The 20,153-nt window shown below is 35.8% G+C and overlaps 1 protein-coding gene and 1 long non-coding RNA gene across 13 annotated transcripts in view; one reads left to right on the plus strand and one right to left on the minus strand.

Annotated features, from left to right (window-relative positions):
* agap1 (ArfGAP with GTPase domain, ankyrin repeat and PH domain 1) overlaps positions 1-20,153 on the minus strand; it is a 351,020-nt gene that overhangs the window by 67,161 nt on the left and 263,706 nt on the right. For all 12 annotated transcript variants that reach the window (XR_015493378.1, XR_015493377.1, XR_015493379.1 and 9 more), the window contains 2 exons: positions 19,108-19,273; positions 9,664-9,825 (listed from right to left, as the gene is read on the minus strand). Coding sequence is in view for 8 of the 12 variants with exons in the window: in XM_087256868.1 (XP_087112994.1) it covers positions 9,664-9,825; positions 19,108-19,273 (328 nt within the window). In the remaining 4 variants the exon portion in view is untranslated. The remainder of the gene's footprint in view (positions 1-9,663; positions 9,826-19,107; positions 19,274-20,153) is intronic.
* LOC141386215 (uncharacterized) lies at positions 228-10,843 on the plus strand. Its single transcript, XR_015493406.1, has 3 exons — positions 228-659; positions 3,635-3,774; positions 9,589-10,843. It is a non-coding gene; the product is annotated as an uncharacterized LOC141386215 (long non-coding RNA).

Consider the following 20,153-nt stretch of genomic DNA (forward strand, 5'->3'; position numbering starts at 1 on the left):
GTAAGAAAGCATTTAGGCCAGTGAACAGAAGGGACATCCCTATGGAGAAAACAAAACAAAACAAAACAAGAGCATAACTCAACAAGTTGGGTGACGTGACAAGAGGGTGGCCAGGCGTTTGCCTTAAGGTAAGCTAAACCAAAAGCATGTACCCCAGAGCACCCAAACACAGGAGCTGTAATCAAAGAGACACTCATTACTTCTGCTGCTCTTAGTCTCTCATTATTAAGCCAGAGAGCTGGAGGATCAGGAATAGCCATGCAAGGAAGGACACGGGGGATATTTATATGTGCAACTGTCCGCTCAGGGAAAAAGGACGCTCCAGGTACAGAGACAGGGATGTCACAGCCTTTCCCATGCCCTCAAGACAATGCAGAGTGAGACAAAAAGACACAGAGAGAGGCCGATCACTGGAGGGGATCTTATCTTCTTTAAACGGTCTTGGCTTTGTTTCCTCTGGAATAAAAGAGCTCATTACTGAGGCTGTGTTTCTCAAATGGCAGCCATGTCCAGTCAGAACGAGTCTGCTCTGATGTGATTCGACTCATTGAGACAGCGCACAGCCGAGTGTCAACCGATGCAGCTCTCTTCAACTTTGACCCTCCTGCGATCGCATTTTAAAGGCATTTATAGATCTAAGTGAGCTCGGGCCAAACCAGGTCAGATCTGTTTGTTTTGTAATAATGAGCACAGGGTTAAAAAGCATTTAGTGTAACTGAAGTTAGAAATGGGGCGTCACAGTGGTGCAGTGAGTAGCACAATCGCCTCACAGCAAGAAGGTCGCTGGTTCGAGCCCCGGCTGGGTCACTTTGCATGTTCTCCCCATGTTTACGTGGGTTTCCTCTGGGGTAACATAAATTTAGGTGTACTGGGTTTTCGTAAGTTATTTTATTAGATAAGCTCAAGATTTGGATTCAGTATTGAATAATCTAATGTACATGCACAAATATAATATTAAACTATTAAATATATGAATTTAAAAGATCGATTTGTTACTTATATATGCTGAGCACTGTATATATCCTACAGTACATTTGAAATACAGCATCTTTTGCTGCAGACTGTCAACAATGGGCTCATGAGGGTATTCATTTAGTTTAGTATTCAGCTGAGAAAAAAAAAAAGTTTTACTAAACAAAAAAGTTATCTACAGTACAGCTTGGAAAGTCTGAGTATTAGGGAGCCTGAAGCATTTTTGTGCAGCAAAAAACACCAGCACCATTTTAAAAATGAACAGCTGTTGAGTGCTTCTTTGACTGTCGCTTTTAAAAGCATTTAAAAACTACAATTCTAAACAAAAAAAACAAACAAAAAAAAAACATACCATTCTCACTACCCTTGTGTGCTGTTGGGGATGTTTTCCTCCACTTTGGGGTGATTTTGAGGCTTTATTTGGTCACAACTTTCTCTGTGTTTCAGCAAATGGGATGATTTTTGGTGACAAATCTTATTTTGACACATATTTTGAAAAAATGAACATTTTTTAAAAAGTCAAAAATACACTCTGGTCAAGTTGACTACTCTTTTTTTATGTTGGTGGCTGTTTTTGCCCTATTGACTGCCATTATAATGAAATGTTTTGACTGCAAATCCACAACACCATATAATCATGCATTCTTGATTGTTGCTGGTTTTCCTTGTTGAGAAGAGGAACAATTTACAAATTTGTACTGTTGATCAATAGCTGTAGTGCAAAAAAGCTTAGATCCTGGATAAAAATGTTGTGGTTATATGTATGAAGTGTGTGTGGGGGGCGCATGTACAATTGTGTGAGTGAGAGATTGAGAGAAAGACCTTTGCGCACTTACCTTGATATGATGTATGATTATATGGTGTCATGGCTTTGCAATCAAAAAAGGTGGTTATAATGGAAGTCAATAGGGTAAAAACAGCCACAGACATAATGAAAGAGTAGTCCATTGGAACAATACACAAGGGATAAAAAAAAATAACTGAAAAAAATATGCTTGCCTCTGGAAAAATACTTTAAATTATTAGCAAATATGATTTCTTGTCTGAACTATCCCTTTCAAAAATGAACATTTATTCACCATTTACTCACCCTTTATTTACAATGCATCCGGAAAGTATTTATAGCGCTTCATTTTTTCAATATTGTTTTTGTGTTACAGCCTCATTCCAAAATGGATTAAATTCATTAAGGACATTCACCAAGTTGTTGTGCGGCCACTCTAATATTTTGGCGGTGTGCTTTGGGTCAATGTCCTGCTGGAAGATGAACAGTTGCCAAGAGCACTCTGAGGCAGGTTTTCATTCAGGATGTCTCTGTACATTGCTGTATTCATCTTTCCCTCTATCCTGACTAGTCTTTCAGTTCCTGCTGCTGAAAAACATCTTTACAGCATGATGCTGCCACCACCATGCTTCACTGTAGGGATGGTATTAGCCTGGTGATGAGCGGTGCCTGGTTTTCTCCAAATGAAACGCCTGGCATTCACTCCAAAGAGTTCAATTTTAGTCTCATCAGACCAGAGAATTTTGTTTCTTATGGTCTGAGAGTCCTTCAGATGCCTTTTGGCAAATTCCAGGTGGGGAGTGGCTCCCGTCTGGCCAATCTACCATACAGGCCTTGCACAGATGGTTGTCCTTTTGTAAGGTTCTACTCTCTCAACAGAAGAACGCAGGAGCTCAGACAAAGTGACCATCGGGTTACTAATCATCTCCCTGACTAAGGCCCTTCTTCCCCGATCACTCAGCTAAGATGGCCGGCCAGCTCTGAGTCCTGGTGGTTCCAAACTTCTTTCACTTACGTATGATGAAGGTCACTATGCTCATTGGAACTTTCAGAGCAGCAGAAATATTTCTGTAACATACTCCAGCCTTGTGCCTCGAGAAAATCCTGTCTTGGAGGTCTACAGACAATTCCTTTGTCTTCATGCTTGGATTGTGCTTTGACATGCACTGTCAACCCTGGAAACTTATATAGACAGGTGTAGACAGGTGTAATTTTTAATAAATTTGCAACAATTAAAAAAAAAAATTTTTTCCACATTGTCATTATGGGGTTTTGTGTGTAGCATTTTGAGGAAATAAATGAATTTAATTAATTTTGTAATAAAGCTGTAACATAAAAATGTTAAAAAGTGAAGCGCTATGAATACTTTCTAGATGCACTGTAGTTCCAAACTGTAATGAGTAGAAAATATGACTATGAAAGTCAATTGCTACTGATTTCAAAACATTATTCAAAATGGTGGTAAAAAATATTTGGACCAAAGATAGTGAGAAGTAAATGATAACAGCATTTTAGCATTATAGCTTTATATGTTATGCAATATATCCATACTCTTGGCACATCTGCTGGTCTGAATAATATGCATCATTCAAATGATTTGGTCTATTTGACCTTTTAAAATCACAATAAAACATTAAAAAAACTGGCAGGCAGCAAAGGAATACAAAACTCTAGTGAAATCTAGAACCAAGAAGAGATTAGTATAATCTAAAAGAAGTGAATGATAATAGTTAATAAAAAACAGCTTCCTGTCTAAAGGCTATACAAAGTGAGAGTCTAAACAAAAGGTCAGAGGTCAGTTGAGAGTCTGTCATTCTCAGCGCAGTGTGTGGAACATCAGTTAATTACTTTATCGCTTATCTCTCTCCATTTCTCTAGGAAGAAAGACTGGATCTCATTCCCGCCAGCTCCTGGGGGCTGGAGGTGACAAGCAATCAGCGTCCAGCACTACCATCATCCAGCCATCACATCTGATCCAGTCAGTCCATGGACAGACACATCATTAGGCCAGCAGAAAGGTTATTTTTAAGAGATTCCTTGGGGTGGGGGCATACAAGCACTCAAACAACCTCACAATACAGCCCTCCGGAGTGCCGCGGTGTCTAAACAACACTCCTGATACTGTCTCTACTACCACAGTCAATACATGCACGGTCATACCCAGAGTGCTTCATATTCTTTAAACCAAAAGACTAACTGATTTTTCTCAATTCCAGGTTAAAGGGAATTCCTTTAGAACTCACAGGCGCAATTCCAGAGCCTTTTAGATACAACACATACTGTATGTGTCCATTTCAACTGTATGAAAGTGTTCTAAGTGTGTACTTTAATATTGAAAAAAAAATTGTGAAAGTAAAATATTAAAAATATGAGTATAATAATGTTCCAAGCGGCAAAGTTGTCATTCAATGTATTCAGTTCTTTCATTTTAATATCACACATATAAAGAAACATACAAAATACATACCTGTAGTTAAAAATGCATATTTGTTTTCTTTACATGTACAGACAAGCTTTGGCTGTATTACATCAAAATGACTATGGCTTAACAATGTTTTTAATAAAGTATTAAAATAACTTTTATCCCATATAAATAAGTTTGATTGAGGTCATTCAGTGCAAAGGGATCAAGAAGTTGTTAAAAATGATAATAGTGAATTTCTCTTTTTTGCAAAATGTCATTTAGGATAACAAATATGTTTTTAAATGTGTATGTAAAAATGAAACAGCACTTTAAAAAGGCAATAAAAAGTAATTTAACTTCCTTAAAAAAATTGTAACAGGTAATAAAAGCAGACCCAGTGCTTTGCAGGATAGTGTTAAAAAATGTTTTTTTTTAGTATTAAAATGTCTGACAAATGTTTTCTTAAATGTTAGTGACAATCTAGTGGAAGCAAGGTTTCTGCAGATTTCACAAAGACTTTTTAAGGGTCGATTACATAGAACGCATTTTATTTGTGTTGAGAGGCGCATCTTTTGAATGGTTTCCAAATGGCCGCAATCATTTGGCGTGCTGCTTTTACGACCTGCACGCCTCGTGTTTTACCTCCCTGCTGTGCCTCGCGTTTTTTGCCACTGTGTGACTGTCTGCTTTCAGTTGAGAAAAGTCAACTCTGAGCGGAGAAGGTGCGTTACGACAGTCGTGTCTTTTTCATTCTCCAATCAAGTAAAAGCAGTGGCGGGGTTTCTGTTGAGGTGACAGCCGTGTTTGACGACTATGGAGACATTTAAAGATGAAGAAGACACTAGCAGTCGCTGTTTCAAGTTCTGCAGAGCTGTATAACTTTACAAATCTTGAATATCACAGTATTATTAAACATTACACTTATAATAATAACAGCAACAATCACGCACCGGGCTTCTTTTTTTCCTGTCAACAAATTTTGGAACGTTCCCTTTTTGGAACTTAAAAGCGTGTTTAGTGTGATCTGCCCTAAAACCTTTTAAAGACTATGATGAGCGAAAATTGAGATTTATACTGGGATAAATGCCAAAGATTTTTTCTAAGACTTTTTAAAGTGCCGATAAGAATGCACTTTTTGTTTTGAGAGGCGCATCTTTTGAATGGTTTACTAACGGCCGTTTTGTGCACTGCTTATGCGCCCTGCACTCCGGTTGTTGCTAGAACAGATATGGGGTAATGTCTTGATAGAGTACACAGTCGTTTGGAAGTGTTATATGTACATCAATACAGCAGCATTTTTTATGACACTGTATAACAATAATTAATATTTTTACAGTAGTGTGATGGCTGGGTTTAAGGTTAAGGTTGGGGTAGACGTTATACAATACAATTCATTGGGTAATTTAATAGATAACATAAATAATACTCAGAACAACTACTGTTGTTACGTTACTGTGATGGTTGAGTTTAGGGTTGGGGTAAATGTTAATAAAATACAATTAATTGGACATGTAATAAATAAATATAAATCGGTTTTGTTAACATTTTCTTGTCGGCTTAGTCCCTTTATTAATCCGGGGTCGCCACAACAGAATGAACCGCCAACGTATCCAGCACATTTTTACGCAGCGGATGCCCTTCCAGCCACAACCCATCTCTGGAAAACATGCAAACCCAAAGCACTACCTACTGCACCACTGCGTCACCCCAGAGCATTACTTATGTAAAAAAAATAATAATAATAATTCAAATGAGGTCTTAGCCACATATTTTTATTTATGGTGTCAAAACAATCAAACTCTAGTTGTATTCATGCACTGCTTTTTCAACACAACATGTCTTTTAGAAACATGACATGTTTTAAAAACAATAATAAACTAAATATATGCACATCTGGTCCACATATAGTCTATAAACACATGGGAAACTTTAAAACAAATTGTATTGCAATGAAGATAATGAAACTATATTGGTAAATAGAGCTTTAAATAGAGTTTTGATAATGTTTTATTGATTGTTGGTGATTAGATGCGTGTTGGTCTGATTGGGAAGCTTTACATGTACATTGGAAAATTAAGGCTTGTTTAAAATGATTAAAATGAATATGTAAAACTCGAACCAGGCTCATTTCTCTTAATTTAAGGCCTAAAAATTTGTTTTTGAAATTTAAGACTTTTTAAGACTTTTTAAGACACTGGGGTGACCTTCTTAAACCCTGGTAAAAATCAAAGTCTCTTTTTTTTTTGATGCTTGAAAACATTTTCCTCTCATCTGTTGTTGACATCACGCATAGTGTTTGTGGCTCAGCTGTGTGTGTATTGTGCCCTGCTGCGGATGTGCTCAAGAGTCCGTTTAAGCTTTTCACAGCTTTAATTGTTATCAGATGTAAACACAGAGAACACTACAGGCAGGGGTCAAACGAAAGGCCTAAAACTAGTCACACCATGTCACTTCAGTTCGTCAGCACTCATTTATACATGGTGTCTGACAGCTGTCAGTCCAGTACTAACTTCCCTGTACGTGCCCATTCCCCCTGTGGCTGTGTAGACATGAGAGATTTCATAAAAATAGCAACATGCTGTAAACTCTACCAGTCAGATTTGTTAATGTTTTAAAAAAGGCAATCCTGCACTACATTTCTTTGATCAAAAATACAGTAAAAACTGTTAAATTGTCAAATATTATTACGATTTTGAATCAGAATATTTATTTATTCCTTTGAATCAAAGCTAAATTTTCACAATTACTACAGTCTTACGCAAGTGTCAAACATTTCTTCAGAAGTAATTATAATTTTAGTTTGAATATTTTTTATTAATTTCCAAACCCTAAAACCCTAACCAAGAATAGAACAAAACATAGGTTTCAATTACTTCAGTCTAAATGTATAAGTATTTCGAGAAACAGAGCAATGTTAATAATGATAATAATAACAATATTAATAACAACAAAAATAAAACAAATATCATATTTATTACTTAATATGGAGCCATATATTACAGAATTGTTTACCCGATCCTCTTAAAGAGTATCTAATTTTTTTAAGGTAAAGACAACACATCATCTTTCTAGTTCATTAAATAAGGTTGGGTGGAAGGGGATTTTTCCATTTCAGCAGAATTGCTCTGCGTGCTAATAAAAAAGACAAGAACCTTACACTTTGACACAAATAAACATGAATCTTTTGGGGTGTATCCAAATAATCAGATTTATCATCAAACTATAAGTATGTTAAGTGAAAGGTATCTATCTAATGGATTATCATGGGGCACAGTTGGAAAATCTGGCAGAAGTAATTTAACATAGTTTCTTACTAGCAAAAATGAAAAATATTTAGCTGTTAACTGTTTAAAAGAAGCAAATACATAGTCCATAAACAAATCTAAACCATAATAATTTGGAAGTAATGTAATGTGTATTTATATAGCGCATTTATTGTTTATGTCCATACACCTAAAGCGCTTTACAATCATGAGGGAGGGTCTCTCCACACCACCACCAGTGTACAGCATCCACTTGGATGATGCAACGGCAGCCACAGGACAATGGCTCCAGTAGGTTTACCACACACCAGCTATTGGAGGAGTGGAGAGACAGTGATAGAGCCAATTCAGTGGATAAAGATGACTGGGAGGCCTAGATCGTAAGGGCAGATTTAGGAACTTTTGGCCAGGTTACCAGGGTTACACCCCTGCTCTTTACAAGAAGTGCCATGGGATTTTACTGACCAGTCAGGACCTCGGTTTAACGTCTCATCCGAAAGACAGCAATGACTTGGATGACTTGCTGCTCTATTAAGATTGTTTGCAATCTTAATGTTACATTTTAAATAAAATTCTAAATGTAAAAATACATTTTAAATAAAACAGAAAGTTCAAAACAATAAAAGCTATTATTTTATATTGTTTATCAAAGAATGCTAAAAATAAAATGTATCACAGATTTGTTATTACATAAGAGCAATATAATTGATTTTGTAATTATTTTAACTATAGATTTTTTTATATGTTAACTTTTATTGTTTAATTGTATTTATTATTATTATTTTAAGTATATTGTAATGTTAATATTGATTTTACTGATTGATATTATTGAATAGATTATTGTATATAACATTATTACAATTAATTTTTACTATTATAATTGATGATTTTTTTTCTTGATTCATAGCGTCAGAAACTGTGATACATTTTACTTTTAGGATATAAAGAATGTTAAAAAATAGCTTTATTTGTCATCTTTTGTTACATTCTAAATAATTTCTAAATGTAAAAAAAAAATTGCAAATAAAAAAGAAAGTTCAAAATATTCTTCATTCATTAATTTTCTTTTTTTTTGGCTTAGTCCCTTTATTAATCAGGGGTCGCCACAGCGCAATGAACCGCCAACTTATCCAGCATATGTTTTACGCAGTAGATGCCCTTCCAGCTGCATTTCCCTTACTGGGAAACATCTATACACTCATTCACACACATACACTACGGACAATTTAGCCACCACATATCTTTGGACTTGTGGGGGAAACCGGAGCACCCTGAGGACACCCAAGCGAACACATGGAGAAAATGCAAACTCCACACAGAAATGGCAACTGACCCAGCCGGGGCTTGAACCAGCAACCTTTTTGCTGTGAGGCGATCGTGCTACCGTGACGCTACATGTAATCTTGTTTTACAGTATCAAAAAAAGTAAATAACATAAAAGGTATTTTTTGATCTTTCTTGTTTATCAAAAAATCTTAAAAATAAAAGGTAACACAGAAATATTATAACATAATAACATTATTATTGATTTTATAGTTATTTTAACTTTTTTTTTCAATGAGAACTTTTAACTTTCGATTGGTTTTATTGTTATTTTTTATATATTTTAATATTATTATTGATTGTTATTGATTTTACTAATTGATATTATTGAATATAACATTATTATTGATATTGCTGAAGCAAGACAAAAATCTTTTCAGCACTGATAATTAAGAATCATTATTATTGGTTTTTGTACCACAGAGTAATGATGGAGTAATCACATGATTTAGTAATTGAACTGAAAAATAAACTACATTCAATGAGAAAACAAATATTTCAGATTGTAATAATATTTCACTATTTAATATTATTTTATGTTTTGACTCAGCCTTGGAGGGCAGAATTGTCTTCTGTTAAAACATTAACAAATCTTACCGATTCTAAACTTTTGACTGGTATTGTATGCAATGATCTACGACAACGGAAAGGTGACAGACAAATAAACATCATGATTCACACATTCCTCTTTGGTAATGTGCTTCTCTTGAGTGGCCATTACTTTGTTGACCAGTTAAAGCGGCATTAGAGTTTGACACGAGGATCAATGAAAGGTGGAGTGGGTGTATGTGTGTGTTTACGACGACTGGATAACAAATCGCTGTTTAATGTTCTGTTCACAGCTCTGAAGAGAAACCCGCAGGACAATGGCAAGCAGTATGCAAGCAGCTTAAAGTGTTCATGTATCAGTTACTTACCTGTGCTGATTCCTGAGTTGGCGATGACTGTGGCTTCACTCCATTGGTCAGCGCTGGACACAGAGTATGAGCGCTGATGCATCCCATCTGGCCGACTGTTAAACGACACCAAACTGATGCCACTCGCCATCTGAGATGCAGATGAACTACTGGTCACAGAGCCTGTGGGAGAGACAAAAGATGATAATTCAGATCAAATAATTTTATTTTAATATAAATTATCATTTATTTTCCAAAAAATACTCTTTAATGGATAACATATTTTAGTTATAAAACAATCGATTATTTAAAGACACGGATCAAACATGAATTTTTCAAACTAATAATTGAAAGGAAAAATGTAAAACTCTGTCACAATTTTATACCCATTTTATTCCTGTTTAAATCAGATAATAATAATAATAATAATAGTAATAACAATAATTCCTTTTCTGGACACACATTGGGGGGAATCTCCTCATGCACCACCAGTGTGCAGCATCCCCCTTGATGTCACAACGGCAGCCATATTGCGCCAGACCAATTATGATATGGGGATGTTTAGGAGGCCATGATGAACAGAGGCCAGTGGGAAAATTTGGCCAGGATGCCGGGGTTAAACCCCTACTTATTTTTAAAGGACACTGGGATTTTTATCAACCACAGAGTCAGGACCTAGATTTAACGTGTTATCCAATAAGAAGCGTTCACTGAGCAGTATAGAGCCCCAATCGATACACTGGGGCGTTAGGGCCCACACAGACTGCAGGTTGAGTGCTCCCTGCTGGCCTCACAAGCACCACTTCCGTCAACAACCTAGCTTTCCCATGTGGTCTCCCATCCAGACACTGACTGAGCGCAGCCCTGCTTAGCTTTAGTGGGCGACCATGTGAGAGTTGCAGAGAGCTAGCCAGTTGTGTATTTGCTCTGCAATATTGTTGAATTTAACAATAAGTGTTGACTGTTTAACTATCGAGACCAATGTACGGAGATACATGTGATGAGGAGGGTGGTTTTTAGTTTGTTTTTTGTGGTAAGTAGGGAGGTAAGTGAATGGTGTATAATTTCTTTCGATTTATTTGCAGTTAAGAGAGTTTAAAACTTAGTTGTTGAGTTTTTGTTATTTTGGCTTTCCCTCCGCAAGATGTTTATGTCTCCTTTAAATTTAAATGTCAAATAAACTTGACTTTACGTTATTATCATCTTTGTTGTAGTTTTCTTTTGAATGTGTTCCGGGCCCCTTATTAATTTTAGAGGTGTCTTATTTAACTTAATTTTATTTATTGTTTTGTGGTCAGGCTTGCTTTGTGGAGCCGTGCAAAGTTTAGAGTACGTAACATTATTATATACACATTTTATTAATATCTAAAAAGTTACTAATATTAGAACTACATTCTACTGTACACTGGTGTATATGCACAGAGACTTTATAGGTCAAGCGTCATGCCATTATAAGAATTGCAGCACTCTTTCTTAAAAAACAATGATCTCCACTGCCTGACTGACATCTGATGCATGGTCTAACAGGATTGTGCTTATTCTCTTAATGAGTTATGGGTGTATGGGTTAAGCATAACATGCATCAAACCAATCAGAGTCTCATCTCCCATTCCCTTTTATGCTGCGTTCACACCAGACACAAATGAAGCATCAAACGCGAGTGATTTGTATGTTAGGTCAATACAAAGACATGAAAAGATCTTCTGCGAAGTGTTTTGCGAAAAATGAGGCAGTGTGAATGATGCGATTCGCTCAAAGTTTAGCGTTTTGTGCGTTTAATGTGCATTTTGCGCAAAACGCTTGAGTTCAAACATTCAAACTTCAGCGAACATTCACGCCATGTTAACCAATCATGAGCTTGTTCTTGTAGGGGAGTGATTATGATGCAGTGCCTGTTGTTGGTGTCTCGAGTGGAAATCCTCTTGGCGACACCAGACACCAATCAATCAAACTAGGCTTGGCTCAGTTGGAAGCATCGCTGAAAGTTTCCATCATCCAGGTACTGTTTCTGAAGGAATTTATAAACTCACAAAGCTGGGTGCACCTCAGAAACGATTTAGTGGACTCAGAACGAACCTACACTGCTTTTCAGTATTCCTAAAGCACATAAAGCACAGCTATTCTCTCAATAAAACCTATGTTAGTTATTTAGCAACAAAGCTAAAGTCACAGGTCAGACAGAAGCCCTGCCCATGACACGAATCCATGTTTAGTGTGAAGTGAATTTGACACGGGAATGAAGTGAATTTGATGCACAAATGAAGTAAGTAAACTCAAATTGTTCACACGACGATTTACGCACGAATAGAGTAATTTATTCCCACATTCCACGTCTGGTGTGAACACAGCATAAGAGTGAGTTGTGTTGTGCTATGGCACATTTGTTGTTTACATGGCGGACTTTGTAAGTCGAAAAACTAAATGCTTCACTAGCGAGAAAACAATTAAACAGACCATCTGCAAGGGGATAAGATAAGCACGAGGATAAGGATTGAACCTCATCCATTCGGCCTCTTTGCTTTCTTTTTATTGTACTTTTACTCTTTTATTTACTCCTTTACTTTCATGGAGTAAGGAAACGGTGGAAACTCACATCCGTTAGCCAGATATTAAATTTAGTTTGTAAAGCGCAAAGATTTGTTTCAAAACTATAACTAATTTCAGTTCTAACTTCCAGCAAAAGAAAAATTGAACAATAATATTATTATTAATATATATTAAGTTATCCAAACAGGTGGACAGATCTAAACTAGTTTTTATTAAAACAAATATAAATATGCATATAATAAATAATACTGCTAATAATAATAACATTATACAAATGCAAACTCTCATGAATAAACTAAAAAAAGCCCCAGAGATGAAAGCATAGAGGCAGTATTTTTTATATTTATGTAGAAAATAATAATTTTTATAAAATTTTTATAATTAAAATTTTTTTTCATATATATAAATATATTTTGTGTGTTGCTGTACTTCCTGTGTGTATTAAGCAATATGCAAGCAGTTTTACTTGCATAGGTGCATAACTAACATGCTCTGCGCTGGACTTAAAGACCTGCTTTTAGCTGGTCAAGGACAAGGTCAATTTCAGTTACTCAAAATAGCAACGCGCCAACAATGCGCCTTAACACACCTCCTTTATAGACCAGCATACCCATGAGTCCACAAAGTGGTGCAAATAGATTTGCTATTTAAACAACGTGATGCAAAAACGTGAAAATTAGTTGCGCTGGTCTGAAGATAGTAACAAATCGCACCATACACGTTCTTGCACCTTATTGTGACGGGTGTATGATAGGACTCGTCCTGTCTTCAATAATTTACATTTCGTTGTTGTGACATTTATTTAATTTGATTGAATCTAATATTATTTATTTACAATAATGATTTTATCTTCAATTTATTCAGACAAAAAATTAAATAATCATCATACCATAAACAAAGGAATAATCACTGATGCGTCCATAATGTTTTTCACTTCTAGCTGTCATGTTCATTTGGCTAATGATAATAACAATAAGGCTAACTAGCTCACATGCAAAGAAGCTCTTGATCTGTTCTTGTCGACGAGCATAAACAGTGACATCGGATAACTGGAAGGTCAATTATCACCACCGTGAGTCATCATTAAACAGTGAGAGAGGTTCATCTGACTCACGTGGAAATGAAAGCGGACATCACAGGAAGTCAGATCTAATCGCACTAATAAGATTACAACACAACAGGGCACAAAAGAAATCAAGAGGGATATGATATGACGCGCACATACAGACTCGGACACAATCAGCCATAAGGCCGCTGGGATTATGAGCAGAGCAAATGCAACTCTAACAATTTAACAGTTTCCTTATTGACGATAGTAGTTGTGGTATTTACACCTTCTGCCAAAACAGCTTCATTACCCACATATTAAACATTTAACAAAATAATACCATAAATAAAATGCACTTTTTAAATAAAAAAAACTACTTTAACAAAGAGAATGGTTAGGAACTAAATAAATACAACTTTATAGTTTATATTACATTTATTTTCTGGCAATCTGAATTTGTGAAGAGATGAATATGAACTACCGGTCAAAAGTTTGGGGTCAGTTTTATTTTTCATGTTTTTTTTAAATAATTATTCTGTTCATCTGTTCAACTAACTGCTTTCTTACTGCATGTATAGTTTCAAATGAAATTATTACTCCAGTCTTTATTGCTTTTATTACTATTACATTAATAATAATAATAATAATAATAATAATAATAAAAGAACAATAACATTAATAATCTTTATTATTATTATTATTATTATTATTAATAATAATAATAATATTTGAGTGATTTCTGAAGGATCATGCGTCTGAAGACTGGAGTAATAAAGCTGAAATTGCATCTTTAAATCACTGGAATAAATGGTTAAATTAAATTATAAACAATGTTTGAACAGTTATTTTATGGTGCAATAACAATTTATAATTTTACAATTTGTACTGTACTTTTTATTAAATAAATGCAGCCTTGATAAGCAGGAGAAGCTTATTTTAAAACATATAAAAATCGTACGGACCCCAAACTTTTGACCGGTAGTGTATGTATTTGCTGAAACATTCTTTTTAACAATCTAAACGACTTTATATAGCAGGTATAGAGAGATGGCTTAAGGAGATGGCAATAAAGATGTCACTGGAGAAAAATAACATTATTAAAGAGTTTTTATTATTTACAATATTAAAGATTCTAGAAATCCTTTTGCTTTTTTAGAAAAGAAAATAATGTGGATACACTTAATGAAATAATAAAAGATATGAAGGTGATAATGGTGGATATGTTTTGTAATAAGAAGCCCTTATTTATTTATTTTTTAATTATATTCTATTTTAATGTAGTTTTTGTGTGTGTGTTTGTTTTTGCATTTCTATATGGGTACTTGTGTATACGCAGTTATAAATTAGTTTTTCCCGTTGTATATTTTTCTTTTGTAATCTGTTGACTTTTGCATATGAATGTGTGAGAACATTTATGCTGTATGTTTGTGGTTTGTGGCTTTACAGCTATTCTTCTAAAGATTTAAAAAGGATTCTGCAAATGTAATTTTTTTTTCTTGATCCATTTTTTTCATTGTAATAAAAATCTTTAGCTGCATCCCAAATGGCACACTTTACACTATGCACTAAGTACTTATGCACTTACACAAACAACAGCAAATTATATGAATGTAGTGTTGTCCCAAATAATACACTTTTTTTTTTTATACAAAAAAAGTAATTCAAACCGCTTCCCTGATGACGTTTGACTATTGCCAAATTAGAAAAGTAACTTACAAATTCTCAAATAATACCTGCCATGATTATAACCACATTTACTTTCAGGAGGTGGTATAATCACTCTCGTAAGAGAATTTTATTTTCACAATCCAAAATAAATAAAGTGATCCAACATCAGTGCACGAAAGCTCCGTCCTTTCCACTACATGAGCAAAGCTGCAGTCGCAGTGCGTGAAGTGTCCAACATTCCACACACTTCATTTTAACAGTACAATAAGTGATTCCTCGGGTATTTAAAGTGCAATTATTCTTTTTAGGATAAAAGGAATATTTCAGTGTGAATGCACTACTTACACTATTTATACTACAAAATGGCGTAGAATAGTACATAAGCATGCGATTTGTGAGGCACCTTCTGTCTCATAACAGAAAACAATGGGCTTTGGGTTTTACCCAAAAATGATGTTTTACTACAGCTGTACTAAAATCTGTCACAGGGGCAGTACATTTTAAAACTGTACACTTTTATACCATACAGGTGGAAAATAATACCTCTAGGGTACACTTTTGTACCTTTAAGCTTAACGTTTATACCTTTAAGGCATGGGTCTCAAACTCTCAAAAGCTCTGCACAGTTTTGCTCCACACCTAGTCAAACACAGCTGATGCAACTAATCAAGGTGTTCGAGACTAAACAACTTGGTTATTTAGATCAGCTGTGTTTGATCAGGGTTGGAACAAAACTGTGCAGAGCTGCGGCCCTCTAGGAATCAAGTTTGAGAGCCATGTTTTAAAGGTATTGTATGCACATTTGCATTTTTTAGGTATTAATATGTACCCTTAAGGAGCTGTTACGTACAAAAAATGTACCTTTAGAAAAGGTACCGTCCCAGTGACAGAGAGTGTACTGGCATCCTCACTATTTAGCAAATGTCCTCAAGTCAGACTTGTTTAGCTTATCTGACAACTTGTACAGCAAACAATTGTGTCCCTCATGGTTTAAAATGATATATGGATATTATTCTAATCACAGGGTTTATTTTAAATATTTACCTCCTTTTTGGTTGGTTGATTAGACAGACAGACAGACAGACAGACAGACAGACAGACAGACAGACAGACAGACATTATAGCAAATACACTAATGTAAATATTATCCAGATTGCTTTTTGAGAATCGAGCATTATTAAACGCTTATGATTGGTAACGGGCTCAACAGAAAAGGCTGCGATTGTTGTTTAGTTAGTTAGTTAGTTAGTGTTTGAAGACCAAAAAACTATTTTAAATTAATAAATATATGCATAGAAACTTATATAGAAGTAGATAGTACATAAGAACAGATATGTAAATTAGTATTAAGAAAGGCAAAGCAACGGAAGTCTTTTTTTTTTATAAAATAAAATAAAATAGAATAGAAATTAAAACAGAAAGTGTTAGTGTTTTGCTGCGTTCACACTAGATGCGGATGAAGCATCAAGTGCGAGTGATTTACATGTTAAGTCAATGCAAAGATGCAAGCAGACATCCTGCAGCCGCGAATGAGGCAGCACGAATGACGAGATTCAGTGAATGATTCGGCACAAGTAGAGGGATTGCACGTTTTATTTTTATTTTTGCCAATTTTCCAGCTTTCATCCCATTTGCCATACCTAATACACACTGAATTATTAAGAGCTTTTATTCAACAATGGTGAGCAAAATATAAATAACACTCAATGATACCACATTATAAAAATCAGCAGTCGGGAAAAAGAAAAGGTTCAGTAAATATTTCTTTTTCTGGTGTTGAATATGTTGTTGCAAAAAGGTGTACCCACGGGCCTCCACTGGCCCGTTACAAACTCCACTGAATGAAATGTCATGACTCAATTTAATCTCCATTGTAGCGGATAAATCAGACGCAGCACCTTTGGGTAAATGGCAAAAAGCTGATCGTACTACTGGAGAGGCCTGATAAACTACATTTTTACATCGGTGGCTGTCTGGAGGAAAATAAACACTATGTATGTATGAGGGCAGAGAAGGGTCTACGCGCACACACACACATGGCACAAGAACAGCAGTGTGTGAAGCAATGCTATAATGGATTCGTATTCGTGTATAATTAGAGCGTTTGCAAAAAGACATGTTAAGACCAAAGGAATAAGAGGTGCATGTGATCACACCGCTGCCTGAGCCCTACAGTCAAATCCTCCACTTACAAAAGCCTTCACTGCTTTCCCACTGTGAATTATCTCTCTTTTCTCCTCTACCACTGCCCCCCTCTTTCCCTCTTTCTCTCTCATTAGTGTTCATTTCGGACTTGCCTGACTGGAGAACGAGCGCTGATTGCATTAATATTCATGACAATAATTAGTACATGTATTATGGGTCACTGAATATTCATGCTATTAGTTTGGTCCTCCTGCTGGTGTGTGTGTGAATGTGTGTATTTATGTGTCTGAAAAGGGGTCTTTAACACTCCTTGGGGGGCTTAAGGATTGTTGATCCAATAAGTGTTATACGAATAACTAAACAATAACTTAATTGTTTAACTCACTACTAATGAAGAACGCAAACTTGGCCCATTATACAGATATTAGGACACATCAATTTGTTTCTAGAATATAATTTTTTCTTAAAAAACAAACAAACAAAAAAAACTACATGACAGAGACAGACAGAGAAACAGATAGTTAGTTAAACAGACAGACAGACAGACAGACAGACAGACAGACAGACAGACAGACAGACAGACAGACAGACAGACAGACAGACAGACAGGCAGACAGACAGACAGACAGACAGACAGACAGACAGACAGACAGACAGACAGACAGACAGACAGACAGACAGACAGACAGACAGACAGACAGATAGATAGATAGATAGATAGATAGATAGATAGATAGATAGATAGATAGATAGATAGATAGATAGATAATTAATTAGATTAATAAATTGATAGACAGATAGACATAGATCAATTGATCAATCGATAGTTAGTTAGTTATTCATATTGATAGACAGATAGAATGTTTGTTCAGTTGTTTAATCAATGGATAGATGGATGGATGGATGGATGGATAGATAGTTTGATAGTTAGATTGATAGATAGATAGTTTGTTAGTTAGTTAGATTGATAGATAGACAGACCGATTAATTGATCGATCGATAGTTAGTGAGTTAGTTAGTTAATAAGTTAGTTACATAGTTAGACAGATAGATAGACAGATAGATTGTTCATTTGTTTGTTCATTTATTCGTTTGTTCGATCGCTCAATTGATCATTCGATAGACAGTTAGTTAGTTAGTTAGTTAGTTAGTTAGTTAGTTAGTTCGATAGATGGATAGATAGATGGATGGATGGATGGATGGATGGATGGATGGATGGATGGATGGATGGATGGATGGACCCACGGGCGGGCGGACAGACGGATAGATAGATAGTTAGTTAGATTGATACACAGATAGATTGATAGTTAGATAGATGGTTACTTAGATGGTTAATTAGTTAGTTAGATTGATAGACAGATAGATTGACAGACAGACTTTTCGATATATAGATAATTAGTAAGATGGATAAACAGATAGATAGATAAATTGATCAATCGATAGTTAGTTATTCATATTGATAGACAGATAGAATGTTTGTTCGATCGATAGATGGATGGTTGGATGGATAGATGGATGGATGGATGGATGGATGGGTGCATGGATAAATAGTTTGACAGTTAGTTTGATAGTTAGTTCGTTAGTTAGTTAGATTGATAGACAGACAGACCGATTAACTGATCGATCAATAGTTAGTTATTTAATAAGTTAGTTACATGGTTAGACAGATAGACAGATAGATTGTTCATTTGTTTGTTCATTCATTCGTTTGTTCGATCGCTCGATTGATCGTTCTATAGACAGTTAGTTAGTTAGTTAGTGTTGGAAGACCAAGAACCAATTTTAAATGAATAAATATATGCATAAAAACTTATACAAACAGATAAGACACAAGAACAGATATGTCAATTAGTATTCAGAAAGGCAAAGTAATAAAAGTTTTTTTTTAATAAACTATATTATAGGAAATAAAATAAAGGTTTTATGACCTAATGACAAATATGTTTTTTATACATTAACAATAAAATTAAAAACAAATAGCAAATCTAAAACCAAAACAAAAACGTTACATAGATGACAAAACCCCCCCCACCCCCCAGAAAGCATCATTATATTACCTGGTGCCTGTCCAAGCTGCATGTTGCTCATGTCCTTGGTCAGGCCATTGGTTTTGGGACTGGGAGCAGCGCATGTTGAGATGGCCCTTGGAGGCCTTTTCCCTGGAACCTTCACTGTGGTCCGAAGCAGGTCAATCTCCTTCCCGTGAACGTTCTGCATATAATCCTACAGTACAAATGACAAAAGCATTACACACACGCATTCGACACTTTAGATGAAAAGTGTCAACTAAATTCATCTTGTCAGCACACAGTTAATTTGGCCCACCCCCAGGAGGTAAAGAAATCGATATGAATTTATTTGATATTCACATTGAATCCGTGCACCTTCATATCAGCCTTTTAGAGCAAACATAAAAAAATCTCCCTCTTTTTCCTTTTCCGTGAATCGCAGCATGCCATCGCAGCATGTGTTTGGATTCTCACGGCGTTGTCTGGATTTCCGCGCGTGGCTTTGCTTGCGTTGATGATGAAAGTTACTCAATGCTAATAGGGATGCAATTACCAGCCGCAAGCTGTTGGCCCGCCACTCCTGAAGGGCTCTCCTGTGGCTTGTTAAACCGTGTTGAGAGCTCTTGGCTTTGAATTGCCCTTTTGTTGGCCTCTAGTGAGGGATGGACACGTTTCTGCTCTTGCTGTAAATTGCTCGGAACAGCACACATACACAGAGAAGCTCGGGCCTTTGTGTGATTTGATTGGCACTCAGCTGATGTATGGCAGTTCCGGGTGCTGCGCTTTCCCTCTCAAAGCATTGCCCCTGCTCATTAAGGCCAAAGACTCCACGTATCGGCTCTATTGAAGAACATATGTTACTGTGTTTCATGAAGGACGTACGCTCCAGGGACCGGTCCATATGTAACTCTTGATTTAAAATAAAGGACGGGCAAACCACTTGAGGGATTTCGTTGAGGGAGTTGGAGTACTCAAACGCGAACAGTTGATGAAAAGATCATCGTCTGGCCACTTCGGTGGCAGATGTGAATTTAACATTGACGAATCTTTCAAACCTCATTGTGCCAAAGCATAATCATGGAAGCTTTAACTAA

This window comes from Danio rerio, chromosome 6 (assembly GCF_052040795.2).
Source record: "Danio rerio strain M-AB ecotype USA chromosome 6, GRCz13ab, whole genome shotgun sequence".
Taxonomy (NCBI): Eukaryota; Metazoa; Chordata; class Actinopteri; order Cypriniformes; family Danionidae; genus Danio; species Danio rerio.